Source organism: Magnolia sinica, chromosome 9 (assembly GCF_029962835.1).
Source record: "Magnolia sinica isolate HGM2019 chromosome 9, MsV1, whole genome shotgun sequence".
Classification (NCBI taxonomy): Eukaryota; Viridiplantae; Streptophyta; class Magnoliopsida; order Magnoliales; family Magnoliaceae; genus Magnolia; species Magnolia sinica.
The window spans coordinates 90,189,695-90,203,884 of NC_080581.1; the positions used below are offsets into that span (position 1 = coordinate 90,189,695).

Here is a 14,190-nt window from a genome sequence, read left to right on the forward strand (position 1 = left end):
TTTTCTGTGGTGGGGTCCACATGAGATTTGGATCTGCCTCATTTTTTGATTCATGCCCTAAAATGATCAGAAAAAAATGGATGGACGGCCTGGATAAGACACATACATCATGGTGGGGCTCACAAAGCACTGTTCAATGGCTACTGGCGAGCAGCAGCGTCAGTAGGGGGGAGGGGGTGATGGCCCACTTCACTTCTACCCTCAGTCTTCTACTGTACATGGAACTCACTATACACGATCCGGACCGTTGATCTAGTGGGATCTACAACAGATGGTCCATGCCCAAAAAACAAAAATCCACTGATTAGACGATCCTTTCGAACCCACTGTTGATCTGCCAACAGACGGTCGACAAGAATGGAAAACGGGTACATCTACAGGCGAAGTCTGCCCACTATACGGTCAGGATCGTCCGATCAGTGAAACACTGAGATGGGCCCACTTATGGAAGAGCCGTCTCTACACAGGACACGTGGCAGGGTGATGTCTCGATAGGGCCGCTCAATAAATAATCCTATCCACTATCGTGGCATGTTTGACCGTTAACTGTTGTTATTTTGTACCGTTACTTTAGTTTCTATATATCAGAGGAAAAGGATTATCTAATGAAGTGAGCTTTGAGATCTAAACCATCCATGCCAGGCCCTCCACATCGGTCGGATCTGATTTCCACATCACCTTGCCACGTGTCCTGTGAACAGTGGGATCTACCACATTCTGGTTCTTCCTGCTCCACCGTATCATCTCCGTAAAGCGACGCCGATTGCATACTAACCCTACCGTAGCAGCGCGTCGCCACTTTTCGGTGATCTGTGGGCCCCACCATGATGTATGCTTTTCATCCACTCTATCCATCCATTTTTAAAAATAATTTTATGCCATGAGCCCATAAATGAGAGATATCCAAATCTAAAGTGGACCACACCACAGGAAATATAGTTAGTTCAACGCTTACCATTAAATGATTCCTAGGGCGCACTGTAATTTTTATTTGCAATCCAGCCTATTGATTAGGCCACAAAGACCAGTATGAAAGCAAAAAATACATATCACATTCGTTCAAAACTTTCGTTGCCACAGAGATTTTTAATGGTTGGGGTTCGATCACTACTATTTCCTGTGGTATGGTCCACCTAATATTTGAATATGCCTCTTTTTTTCTTTTTTTTTTTGTTTCTCATATCCCAAGATGATCTATAAAAACGGATGGACGACGTAGATAAAACATATACAACATGGTGGGGCCCACAGACAGCGACCAGTAGCAACGCGCTGGCAGGGTCAGTATACAATCCGTGTCGGTAAAGCAAAAAAACCCGCGTAAAAAATTCAAAGACGCGGGTTTTTTTTAATCTTTTCGGTAAAAGCGCCAATATCTGGAAGTGGATCGTGTCCGACCCCGGTCGGACGAAACAAGGTCCGACAAGATCCGTGTGGGAATCCACCGTTAGGTATCTGTTTATCTACGCCGTCCATCCACTTTATTAGATCAAGATAAGATATATTCCTAAAAAGGGCAGATCCAACGCTGTAGTGGACCATACCAGAGATGACTCTTGCATTTAATGCAACCCAAGTCTACTGTTTGGTGTGGTTCAAATGATGGTTGGATATTCTAATTACATACCTTAAAATGATCTGATAAAAATGGATGGACAGTGTGGATAAACAGAAAAATCATGGTGGGACCCACATATATCTGGTCGAACCTTGCTAGGTACGACCGGGGGTCGGACGAAATCTGCTTTTGTCTTCCGCTGGAGAAATCTTCCAGCGAAAGGGCCTTTTTCTTCCACTGCAGAAAGGAGGCATTCATTTCTCTTTTTGGGGATTCCTGGGGGTTTGTTGATTTCAGCAGAAGAAGATGTTTTCTGGTCTGATTCATTGCAATGAAGGTGTAATTCAACCCAAGGAAGAAGGACATACACCCAGTCTCCGTGTAGATCCTTGCCTTGTTCTCACTGCCGATCCAAAACCTCGTCTTCGATGGACTTCTGATCTTCACGACCGATTCGTCGACGCCGTGACTCAGCTTGGCGGTCCGGGCAGTTAGTTTTTTCCTTCCATTTCTATCATTTCCTTTTTCTTTAATTCTGTTATATTCTAATTCGATACCTTTTTTGGCTGCGTAATATCTTGAAATTTCATGATTAATTAGTGTAATTTGGCGCGAAATATCTTGAAATTTCATGATATTTGTTACAACAAAATCCAGCTTTAATTTTTTTTGAGGGAAATTGAAATTTCCACCCCCTAAAGTTGTTAGTTCTGTTTGTCTCAAATTCGGTCGTTCTTATGATGTGTAAGTATTGGGTGTGTCAGAGCCGAATATAGCTCTAATCGAACTGAACGCCTTGTGACCCCAGGTTGCTGACTCCGTCTATTCAGCCACCGATTATGAAGAATCATGCAATTTGCGAGGGGGTTAAGTGCGCGATAGCTTGTACAATTGAACGATACGACAATATAGATTAAAAATAAAAATGAGGCTGAAGCTGATTATATTATTGAACGTGCAACTAAAGTCCCCGCCTAAAAGAAAATTAAAAGGGATAACTTGAGTGTCTGTTTGATGCTTGACTGGGCTTTGTGGTGAGTCGATTGTGATGGGACGATTGGCTGTTTGTTGCAGAGTCAAACTTCGTAGGCAAGGCAATCGACGGAATCTCTAAGCAAGTAGGCAAGAAAGCCATGTTGTCCTTTTGTTCGAAACTTGGGGATCTTTGTAGCCGTCCAATGGTGTGATCATGGACATAAGGTGGAGAGATAAATAACCTAATCGGTCCATTTTTTTTGTAGCTTGTTGGCTAGCAACGGAGGTGTTAGGCTGAAACTAAACTAACCTAGGCTAAACTAGGATAGGCGTCCATGAGGGATGAAAGATGGATAGCATTATGCTGTATAAGAGAGTTGTGTTGGAAATGATGAAATCAGCTTTTAAAATGTTAAAATTGCCAATGGTTGTTATTGTCGACGCAGTTTGAGGAAAGAAGATTATGAGCAGCTAACATGGTCGTCACCATGAGACACGTGTCGCATGACCAAATAGGTAAGAAAAGTAACTACATGTGACAATGTTAAGACCTAAATTTAAAAAAGAAGAAGAAGCTAAGGATGCGCTCATAATGAGTAGAAATTGTGGAGCAATAAATGTAAACTCTCTAGTAAAGAAATAAATTCAAAGTGATTGTCATCTACACGTGGCAAGACTTGAATGCTCATAGTTATATGATGGCTTGAAATATAGAGCACAATCATGTAATTTGCTAGGGACAAATTTTTTTTTTTTTTTTGTACACGTGGCGGAATGTGAAAGGCTATATTTATGTGAAGCCTTAAGAGACTTACGTGAGATTGCACGGCATGATAGAAGATAATCTTTCGTTACACGTGGCTGATTGTAATAGGCCACGTTTGTTGAATGGCATGCATCCCACCGGGTGTGTCAAAAAATGGTATTTAGCTTAAATTCAATTGTCTGTTTGTATGATTTATAAGGACCCCAAGTGCCAAATAGACCGAGGACCGAGTTCTGTATGGACTAGGCCATCTATTCAACCATCAATTATGAAGAATCAAATGATTTGCGAAGGGGAGGGTTTCTCCTTCTGATGGGTTATTTTACCTTTTGTGAGAAAAGGCCTTTCAATTAAGCACCTAATAGCTTATAAAGTTCAACGAGTAGTAATAACGGCTGCTGGTAACAACAGTCTATTCGTTGCTCTACTAAACTTCGTAGGTAAGACAATTGTAGTTCGCGGGATTGGATGGCGAGTGGATCTTTGACAATCTGTTTGTTGCACAGTTGGGCTTCGTAGATGAGATGGTCGTGGTTAAATGACAATTTGTTCATCGTTCGGAACTGTGCTTTGTAGGTGAGACGGCCAATAGGGTGACAATTCGTTTGTCACTTGGAATCAAGCTTCACGAGGAAGGTAGTCGTGGCCAATGACTACCCGTTCGTCACTCGAGGCCCCACTTGTAAGCGAGATGTCGTGACTCAATTATTCGTTTGTTGCTTAACTAGGCTTCGTAGGTGAGTCGATTGTGATTAAACGATCAATTGTTCATTGCAGAGTCTAACTTCCTAGGCTAGCCAATTGACGGAATCTCTAAGCACATAGGCAAGAAAGCCTTGCTAGCCTTCTCTTTGAAACTTAGGAATCTTCTTAATAGTTCAGCGGTGTGATCATGAACTCAAAGAGGAGAGATAAGTAACCTAATCGGTCCATGCTTTCTGCAGCATTGCGTTGAATAGCAGTGGAGAAGTTTGGCTAAAACTAAACTAAGCTAGGTTAAACTAGGATAATGTTTATGAGGGATGAAAGATAGGCCCCGTTGTATTATATAAGAGAGTTGTGTTGGATTAGCATATGCTTAGAGCTCTTTATTCTTTGCTTTATTTATAGCCACGTAGGGCAGTTGTTGGGGAGTGATCTTCAGCATTGTAAGAGATATGGCCTTCGTCATCGTGAGTGAACAACCCCGGGGCAACCGCTTGTGCCTCCGGTGTCGCATTACAATGTTGAGCCCGAACAACTCGGGGGCCAATAGCCGGTGCTTTTAGTTCCTCCCTTTATGAAACCTTGCGGCTTAGAGACCATTAGAAGTCGCAGAACTTCATCAATTAGGTTGTGAATACCCGATTAATTTGATACAAGAAGTGGTCAGCCAAGCTCAATGCCGAAGGGTCATTATACCCACATATCAAAAGCCTTACCCAGAATGGATTGATCAGTAGTTCAAGTTGCCGTAAGGCTAAAAGATCCCTAAGTTCACTCTCTTCTCAGGAGATAATGACCAGTCGACAATTGTGCATATAGGTCATTTTACCTTGCAATGTGTAGTGTTGTGCTATATAAAAGAGTTGTGTTAAATTGGCGTGGGCTTGGAGCTCTTTGTTCTATGCTTTATTTATAGGCATGTATGGCGGTTGTTGGAAAGTGATCTTTATCATTGTGGGTGATCTTTCATAATCTTTGCGCAATTAGCTGGCCATTAAGCAAATGTGGCCAATTACGATCTGTCACGTGTAACGAGAGATTATCTTTTTGCTGACTGTGCGATCTCGTGCAAGTCTCTTAACCCTTCACGTAAATGTAGCCTTTCACATTCGGCCATGTGTACTAGAAAATATTGCTTATAGTAAGTTACGTGATTGCGTTTCCTATTTCAAGTAATTATATAACTGTAGTCATTCATGTCTTTCCATGTGTAAATGGGAATCACTTTGCATTTATCGCCCTACTGGAGAATTTGGATTTATTGCTTTACAGTCTCTGCTCATTATGAGTACATCCTTAGCTTCTTCTCTTCTTCTTCTTCTTCTTCTTCTTTTTCCTTTTAAAATTTTTTTTTAAAAATTTTTAAAAATTTTTCTTTTTGAATTTTAACGTTGCCGTGTGCAGTTACTTTTCTTATCTATCTAGCTATGAGACACGTGTCTCATGGCGACGACCATCTTGGCTTCTCACATTCTTCCTTCCTCCAATTGCGTCGGCTGTGATGGCCGTTAGCGGTTTTTATGTTTTATGGTTGAAATCGTCATTTTAATGGTCGCAAAGATTTTCTTTATCATCTCAATTGAGATAGAGTTGCTACATGGCATTTTCTAAGTCGTTTGATCTAACAATGTCAAATTGAGTGTAAACTAGTTCCACCTCCAAAAAGTTTAATTCGGTGATTATGGAGTTGCTGATAGTATTCACAAGAAAACCATATCATAACGCAATTGCCCCCACATTAGTGTGGAAATAAGACTCCTTTTCTTAGATGGAGGAGTTGGATGTTTTGTTTTGTGATGTGGGTTTGTTTTCTTGGGGGAGTTCGAGGGTAATTTGGTTTTTGTGTGTGGGTGCGTGCGCATGTGCACCTGTGTGTCTGTACATATATGTACATATACATGTGTGTGTACATATAGATGCATATATGTATCGGTATGTACATGTGCGCGTGCGCGCGTATGCACACTGATTATATTCATATGTATGTATGTATATGTATAGATACATATGTGTATGTATATGTGTATATGTATGTATGTACATACATACTTGGGAATGTTGGATTTTTTTGTGTTTTATTGATTTTGGTTTTTCTTCTTCTTCTTCTTCTTCTTTAATTTTAATTTTTAATTATTTTTTTTAATCTATTGTTGGTTTGGTTGCTTATAATTTGTAATTTTGATGCATTGGACCATTGAATGCATTTACATCTGCTTCTATGTAGGAATTTGATTGCATTTTTGTTATATTGAGGGACTTGAACTGGAGAAGTTGAATGTCTTTGTTTTGTGATATGGGTTCTTTTCTATTCTCATGATTTGGGTTTCTATTCTTCTTCTTCTACTTCTTCTTCTTCTTCTTTTCTTTGATATAATGATTTTCAGTGAGCAGCAATCAATAGTCATTTGAAGAAAGATGTGTAATTTGGTGCTTTTGCATTGAATGTCACCAAACACTGATTTGAGGTAGATATTTAGAGCATTTTAGTGGCTTAGCTACTTTCGCAAGTGGTTAATCGGTGATAGTTGATAATTTTTTATAGAGGATGTGTCAAACTGAGTCATGCGATTGTTAAAAAACTCATGTAGTCCTGTGATGATTGGTCAAGCACCCATCTAAGGACGGCATTCCCAAAATGTACCTGCACATGTGTGCTTGACTGGATGATGAGGTTTTCCTAGCTGTGCAACTTGGTGTAGCTTTCCTCTCACGTTTTCTTTGTTTATTCAAGTGATTGTTGATTGTGGAGTATTGTGTGTATTGTTACATTTTGCTTTTGTTTTTTTAAGTTATGTAATAAGTTTGATGCCAGCTGCCTTCCTGGCACAACCCTCCTTATCTGGGTTGGGGACCAGCAATGAGAGCACAAAACTCTAACAGGCACAATGTAGCCCTTGTTAGAGTGGAATGGCGAAACAGGATGCATGTAGCCAACCCCAATTAATTGGGATCTGGCTTAGATGATGATAACGATGATGAAGAAATGTGCTTGCTTCATGATTGTGGAGTATTGAGTGCATATGCTGTATCAGATTACAGTTGCAAAATTGTTGTGACTTGTGAGACTTATGATGCTGTTTTGGCAATTTGATTGTTGATACTTCTGTTCTGCGACTACTTTTTTGTTTTTAGTTCTGGTCTGATGGTAATGTGGTGAATTGAATGTTTTTAACATCTTTTCTGTTTTGGAGTTGCGTTTTAAGTGCTTCTTTGATGGTAGTTTAGCATCTTTATCTGGACAGTTTCGAGTGAGGCCATCCATTCATTTCACTGGTGCTCCTTGCTATGAGCTTCTACAAAAAATTGACAGAGAGAGACTGTGATGGCTGTTACGACCGGTATTGTAAAGGTAATGGTGGTGACCATTATGGCCACCGTTACCATTACGGAATACCTTGATGATGGTAATGTGGTGAATTGAATGTTTTTAACATATTTTCTGTTTTGGAGTTGCATTTTAAGTGCTACTTTGATGGTGGTAGAGCATCTTTATCTGGACAGTTTCAAATGAGGCCATCCATTTGTGGCACTGGTGCTCCTTGCTATGAGCTCCTACAGAAAATTGGCATGTGCAACAATGGTGCATGATACAGACTATTAACCGATGAACAGTTGGTCGGCCATGGTCGAAAAATGATTGGACAATCCTAAACATCTGATTGTATAGCTGTTTCAAGATGTTAGCGGTAGGAAGAGGGAACCACATATGGTTGCATGAAGGATGAAGCAAACCGCCAAGAGATTCGGGTGCGGGGGCGGGGAAGTGTCCGTTTCAAAATGTTAGCAATACGAAGAGGGAACGCGAGCCCAATTCACCATTCAAATTGGGAGAGGGTTAGAAGGATTGTACAGCTAAGGAACTACAAATGTATCATGGAAAAGAATACTAGTGACAGGTAGAGTTGTATAGAAAGAGATCCAACAATTGGATGTGTAGGTTTGTCTAATCGGTGGCATTTGTAGGCAAAAGTCCATTCATGGTGGGACCCACCCGATGAATGGTCTGGATCTGGACATTATGTTATGCATCCAATTTGCACAGTGGACCAGATAAGAAGTTGGTGTGCTTCTCTGGTTAGATATCCCCTTGAAGATTTTTCTTTTGTAATTTTTTTTGGTCTTTTGAAAGCAGCCCCTTCTAATTATTCTAATTGGGTTTATGCATTTTGGTTTGGCACACATAAAGGTTGGGCTGAACTGCTTTTAGCATGTATCCTTCCTTGCTAATCCATGCCAAGTTAAAGCTATTGGAAAATACTGAAGGGGTGGAATAGTCTTATATCTCATATCAATGTTGTTATTTTATTCAATAAAGCAATGAAAGTTTTACTGTAAAATTATAATACATGGTAAACCATAATTTTCAGTTGATTGATCTAATTTCATGTTGCTATCAGCATCAGATTATTACAAACTTCTGTCACATTCCCATTGTGTGGCTTTGACTTTTCAGAAGCGACGCCAAAGACCATATTGCGAGCAATGGGCGTGAAGGGACTTACTCTTTTTCACTTGAAGAGTCATCTTCAGGTGCCTTGGCTGCTTAAATGTCTCCATAGTTCTTAAGCTTTTTTTCACTATTGTCCTTATAGTGTTTCACTTGCATCCATCTTATGTAGTTTGCAGTTATATTGCGATCATACAATCAGGTGTGAAGATTAATGTGAATTTTAATGGTTTTAGTATTCATAGCCTTTTCTTGCTGTTTATCAGAAGTACCGGCTAGGTAAGCAATCAGGCAAAGAATCAACAGAGCAATCCAAAGATGGTAGGTCTGATGTGCATGTCCTTTCACTATGAGTTACTTCTTTTTTTCCTTGTTAGGCACTTCTTGAAAGGGAAGAGCTTTGCTATTCGCAGACGGCACATTAAATAAAGCTCATGTTCATGCCACATGTGCCAGCATGGCACATAGGTGCGAGATCCAATCATCCATCTGGTTGGTCCGACCTTGTATATGTTTTCCCCAAATAATTCTGGTCCGCTCAGCATGTGGGCCCCAATATTGGAATCAAGTGAATGGGAAAAGAAACTTCAGCCACATTTTTCGGAGCCCTACATTTGTTTTGCTAACTGTGGCTCACGTAACCAGTGGATCAATCTGATTGTTGGGCTAGGGCATCAATATAGTGTTGCTGTTTTGATGATGGATTGGATCTCTGACCTATCATGCCATGTTGGCACATGTGTGGCATGTAAATAAGCTTTGTTGCACACACGTGGCTTAGCAAAGCTCCAAAAGGAAAGGTCATATACAATTTCATTTTGAGTCAATTTGATGAGTGTGCTTGTGCTACCTTACTCAAGCAGTAAGTGGTTGGATCCTTAAAACCCAATTATCAACTCAGTTTTGCTCAGACGGACTCGGTTTGGCCAGGCTCCTAGGTGTTGAGTCCGTTCATGTTCCATTGAAAATCGTTGAGTGGTTCATTGATTCATGAAGTCGAACTTGAGATCTACAAACCGATTCAATTCCAGGGACAAATCTGACTATTTGAACATTGGTTCTGCCAACAATCACACCATTCAGTGTCATTGAAATTTTTCCTCTTGCTTCAACCAGCTGAGGCATGTGTGTTTCAAGTCTTTCAATCCAATTGATCTTTTTTTTTTAAAAAAAAAAATGAAATATTTCATTTACTGATTGGCTGGAATTTGGATCCTGATTAGAATTCTACCATATCCTTGTTTTGGTTACTTCATTTTGAGCACCTTGACCAGAGGAAGTCGCCTTTCTCATCAGGATGCTATTGGAAGCACCCAACTGCAAGCACCAACACCAGCACCTGACATGTGTTGATGTGGTGCATGTGCCCAAGATCCAGGCTGGTCATCACTCATCAGCAGGCCAGCGGTGAATGTACCATAGCCCAAAATAACCCTTTCTGCTCCTCAGGTGGACCACACATGCATGAGAAAATGGAGGCAGACAACTATCCACGATGCCGCATTGAATATACACTTGTGACTCTCCCTGTGAGCTAATCAGCATGATTTTGAGGGAGTGCACACTGTCCATGACTCCTGCCAGACGAATGGGCAAGATCTCAAACACATTCCATGTTTGCACATCTGCTGCCCTTGTCTTTGGCATTTGCAGGTGGGTGCTTGCAAGCAGCATCTTCTTCTTGTCAGTTGCATGCAAAAATGCTTAACCCATTTCGAACCATCTCTGCCTGTCTATGGATTGAATGATGGAACTGCAGCTTCCTACCTTTCAGAAAGCCAGGGCGCAAGAGCTTCACCTCCGGGACAGCTGACTTCTGATATGAACGAGTAAGATAACACATTTTATGGCAGTCCTTTATCAATCTTGTAAACTGATACACGAACATTTATTTGCCATGAAGCACATGCACCAAAAATCATTAACATGATGGGAGATGCTATTTTCAGGGGCTTTGAGGTGAAAGAGGCGTTAAGAGCTCAAATGGAAATGCAGAGGAAACTGCATGAACAGCTTGAGGCAAGTTCCCTTGTCCTTAGAGAAGTCGAACTCAGACAATCTCCCACAGCTTTGTATCTGGATTTCTACTAGATCCCTGCTAAGGCTAGTTAGATGTGGGAAAGGGATTCTAGTCTTGGGTGGATTGACGAGTCAGACAAGTCCAATGTGTCTCATCCAAGTTGAGTTGGATTTGGTCGTAGCCGATGTCACCTTGACTAAGCCAAGTTGTACTGATTCAGCCCTGACTTGAATGAGTCCTCAACTTGAGACTGGATGAGTTGGCTTATGTCGCCCAAGTCTTAAATCCATGCTCATATTCCAAGCATTGAACGTGTGTGCATGATCCAGCAGCTCCTCAGGCTGGCCCCACCTTGGATGTGTGGCTTACTGATGACTTGACTAGCCTAGCTCTTGGAGTAGGGCTTGGAAAATTCAGGACCAACCTAATGAGCAGCTTGGATCATGCGGACATATGCTATACTCATGGTGTGCCGTAAAGGCCATTACGTAAGGTAACAGTGGCAACTGGTGACGACCGTTATACATTACGGGGTCGTAATGGTCGTAACAGCTGTTATTGAAAAAAATAACCTGCAACCACCATTAACAGTCTGTTACGCCCCTTGTAAAGGCTGTAGCAGCCCTGTAATGGTCTGTTACTAGGCAGATATAGGTTTTTCGGATATATTTTCAACGTTACAGGGAAAATATAGGTTTTTCGATGGTTTTTTTTTTTTTTTTTTTTTCCAATAAAAAAAAGAGACCGTAACAGTCATTACGGTGGCTGTAACAGCCGTTACAACCAGTATCGTAAAGGTAACAGTGGTGGCTGTTATGGCCACCGTTACCGTTACGGAATACCTGCCTATATTGGCATTGGTAGGTTTTGAACGTCTTCATCTAACAGTTTCCTACTGTTGTTATATTTAGTCCCAACTGTTTCTCCCCTAGCCTTTTCTTTTGAGAGGATGCCTCAACTTCAATGAAATAAGAGATATGCTAAAGCACTTCTTATGAAAAGAATCTGAAGAAATGGATTGTAGCATATGTGCCACCTTCATGTACTTGTGCGAGATCCAGGCTATGTGCCAGGTGGGTCTCAACATGAGCATGTCCTAACCCGAAGGCCAGGCTTGTTAACTCAATGGGTGCACCATAGTTGTAGGTTGGAGGCCATAGCCAATTTTCCATCAACTTTCCATGTATGAGTGCACCTATCTGATGCATGGATTGGTCCGATTCACTGGCCTTGGCATGTTCGTGGCCAGCTCCACCTAGTGTGGCTTGGATCTCTGGCATGTTTGCCTGGTTAGAACATGTGCCATTATTCACCTTGCAAATCTCTCCTCGCATGAATCGAAACAGAATTTCTCTTCAAATAATATTTCTTGCACTATGACTCTGAACTCCCATGATCTCTTCTTCAATAAAAGCAGCTTAACCCTTCATATTTTCTGTTGCACATCACAGTCCCATTTCCTCTTTAGTTTGCTCATCTTTGTGTTTCTATCCCTCTTTTGTTTTGAAATTTATGCTTGCACAACCATTCATCTGCTTTGTTCTCCTTTTTATTCTCTATTTTAATTGTGCCTTCTATCTCTGAAGTTTTGAGTATTTCAGACATACATTATCAATGTAAAGTGCTCTTGAATGCTGAGGTGTGGCAGTGGTTTTGATCGGGTGGCCATTGAATTTGGTTCAATTGCAATCAATGGTCACAGACCTTCTCAGATGAGTCATGTATACTTTTGGCTCATCTTGTTATCAAGTCGTGAGCTTGAAGAAATTATGGGGCCGCATCCGAGTCATGGGTGGATGACTCATCTGACTCAAGATGCAACTCATCCGAGTCAACTTGGACTTGGTTGAGTCCAATCCAGTCCAACATCACAAGGTTGCAGTGCACATGGGCCTATGGCAAGTCACGACTCAGACTCAGGAATGACTGAGTCGGTTCAAGTCAACCAGTCAAAAAACCATGGTCTGAGTCCTTTTTGGCAAGGTGAGAGAGATGAATTGTTCTGTTATCATGGATTGGATGCTTCAATCTATCCGGACGATTTGCTTCACTTGCTCCTATCTATACATGTGGCGCACATGTTTGAGATCCAGACCATTCATGTAATGCATTGTATGGTGGGTAGACCAATCCCATATATCACAATACCTATCCATCAAAAGGAGGATTTCCAACCGTTGAATGCTGACTGTTGGTTGGGCTTCTTTTCATCAGAACTCTCAGTTCTGATCAGCGATTCCAATCAATTCTCATTCATTTATTTTTGATTGAGCAGGTTAAGAAGCATGTGGAGATCTGCATCGAAGCTGAAATGAGGTACCTTGGGTCATTGTTAGAGCGGGCATGCAAATTGGTCACTGAACAATCCATGGAATCTACCACCACAGTCATGTCAAGATTGCGTGGTCCAATAAGCTTATCAGATTTCCATCGGTTGCCAGTCAATGGAGTTGATGTCCATGGTGCAGATGAGGAGCTTCTTAATGGGCCACCCCATCGAGGCGATTGTTCTACTGAGAGCTGTCTGACTTCAAATGAAAGCCAGACTGGATTGCCTTCAGAGATATTTCCAAGGAAGAAGCGAACGGCGAATTTGGAGTACTGTGCTGATTCTCTACTATGGAGGGGGACCCAAATTGGACGCATGGGCGAAGAGACGGTGCAGCATCTTCCTCAGAATCTACGGCTGGATGTGACGACACGTACTGTTTTTGCAGATTCGATCTCCCCTCACCAAAGATTCAATGTAAGATGAGGAAAGAAGAACAGGATGGCCACTCTCCTCACACATGCCAGCGTGAGATGTGTACAAGCACCGGGCATTCATTAGGTGGGCCCCACCTGTACGAACTGTGGTCCAGCAATTAGGCCTCCTGTAATCAGGTTGGCCACAATTGCATAGAAAATGGTGAGTTGTTAAAAAGAGTTGGCTGATGGTTTACTTGCATTGGACAAGTCTGGCCCACCTGATCAGTAGACATGTCTAAATTTCTGGCCACTGTACATGTATTGAGGTCCAGCTGATGAACGTCCTGGATGGCATGTGCATGCCACATCAGCACGTATGCAAGAGTAGGATTAGAGGTCCTGGGAGTCTGGTGATATGGAGCTGGGCAGAAGCAAAATGCCGGCATTTTGTAATGGGGGTACAGGATCTGCTCACCCAACGCTCATTGTCAATTGTGTATCTTGATGGCGTGTAGATGTGTTGCCTGCATGTGTCGCTTGATTGGACCCACGTTTGGATGATCCAGACCATCTATTTGGTGGCGCCACTGACTGATGATGGGCAAGAGTCTGAAAGTAAGGCCAATTGAGGTGTTATTAGACAACTAATCAATGGTCGTCCACTGGAAATTTTGCAGACAGGTGTCAAATCACCATGAATTTTAGTTACCCATTGAAGATGGTGCCTGCCAGATGGACGGATCAGATCATCCAAAAATGATATTCTACACTTCAACCAAAAGAAAGCCAGATATTCAATGGTCAAGATCTTTTGATGTAGGAGTTTTTGGTATATGGGCCACCAGTGGTCCATCCCACCAAATCATTGGACCACTGAATTATGGACACCACTAGCACATTAAAAACCAAAGTGTACTGCAGGAACAGTTATGACATTCAGATCAATGCCAAATGATTATCCGTGCACTAAAGTAATTAAAGTAGTTGATTTTATTTTTTTTTCCGAGGACCGTGTTATCTTATACATAGCC

At 41.6% G+C, this 14,190-nt stretch overlaps 1 protein-coding gene across 2 annotated transcripts; it reads left to right on the forward strand.

Moving 5' to 3' along the window:
* Window positions 1–1,786: 1,786 nt before the first annotated feature.
* Window positions 1,787–13,668, forward strand: LOC131256045 (protein PHR1-LIKE 3-like). 2 transcript variants are annotated; one of them, XM_058257053.1, is made up of 6 exons: window positions 1,787–2,048; window positions 8,458–8,534; window positions 8,718–8,772; window positions 10,211–10,280; window positions 10,401–10,470; window positions 12,747–13,668. In XM_058257053.1, exons 1-6 carry the CDS (start codon window positions 1,865–1,867, stop codon window positions 13,224–13,226), a joined length of 936 nt encoding a protein of 311 aa, XP_058113036.1. In that variant the 5' UTR covers window positions 1,787–1,864; the 3' UTR covers window positions 13,227–13,668. The 2 variants fall into 2 exon arrangements, with proteins under 2 accessions (XP_058113036.1, XP_058113037.1); XM_058257054.1 differs by having other exon boundaries at window positions 10,226–10,280.
* The last annotated feature ends 522 nt before the right edge of the window (window positions 13,669–14,190 follow it).

What these genes read in the sequence shown, in the direction of transcription:
- LOC131256045 (XM_058257053.1), top strand. Translation starts at nt 1,865, where the DNA reads ATGTTTTCTGGTCTGATTCATTGCAATGAAGGTGTAATTCAACCCAAG. An exon ending in CTGACTTCTGATATGAACGA is followed by an intron (nt 10,281 to 10,400) that starts GTAAGATAACAC and finishes TGCTATTTTCAG; the next exon opens with GGGCTTTGAGGTGAAAGAGG. An exon ending in AACTGCATGAACAGCTTGAG is followed by an intron (nt 10,471 to 12,746) that starts GCAAGTTCCCTT and finishes TTGATTGAGCAG; the next exon opens with GTTAAGAAGCATGTGGAGAT.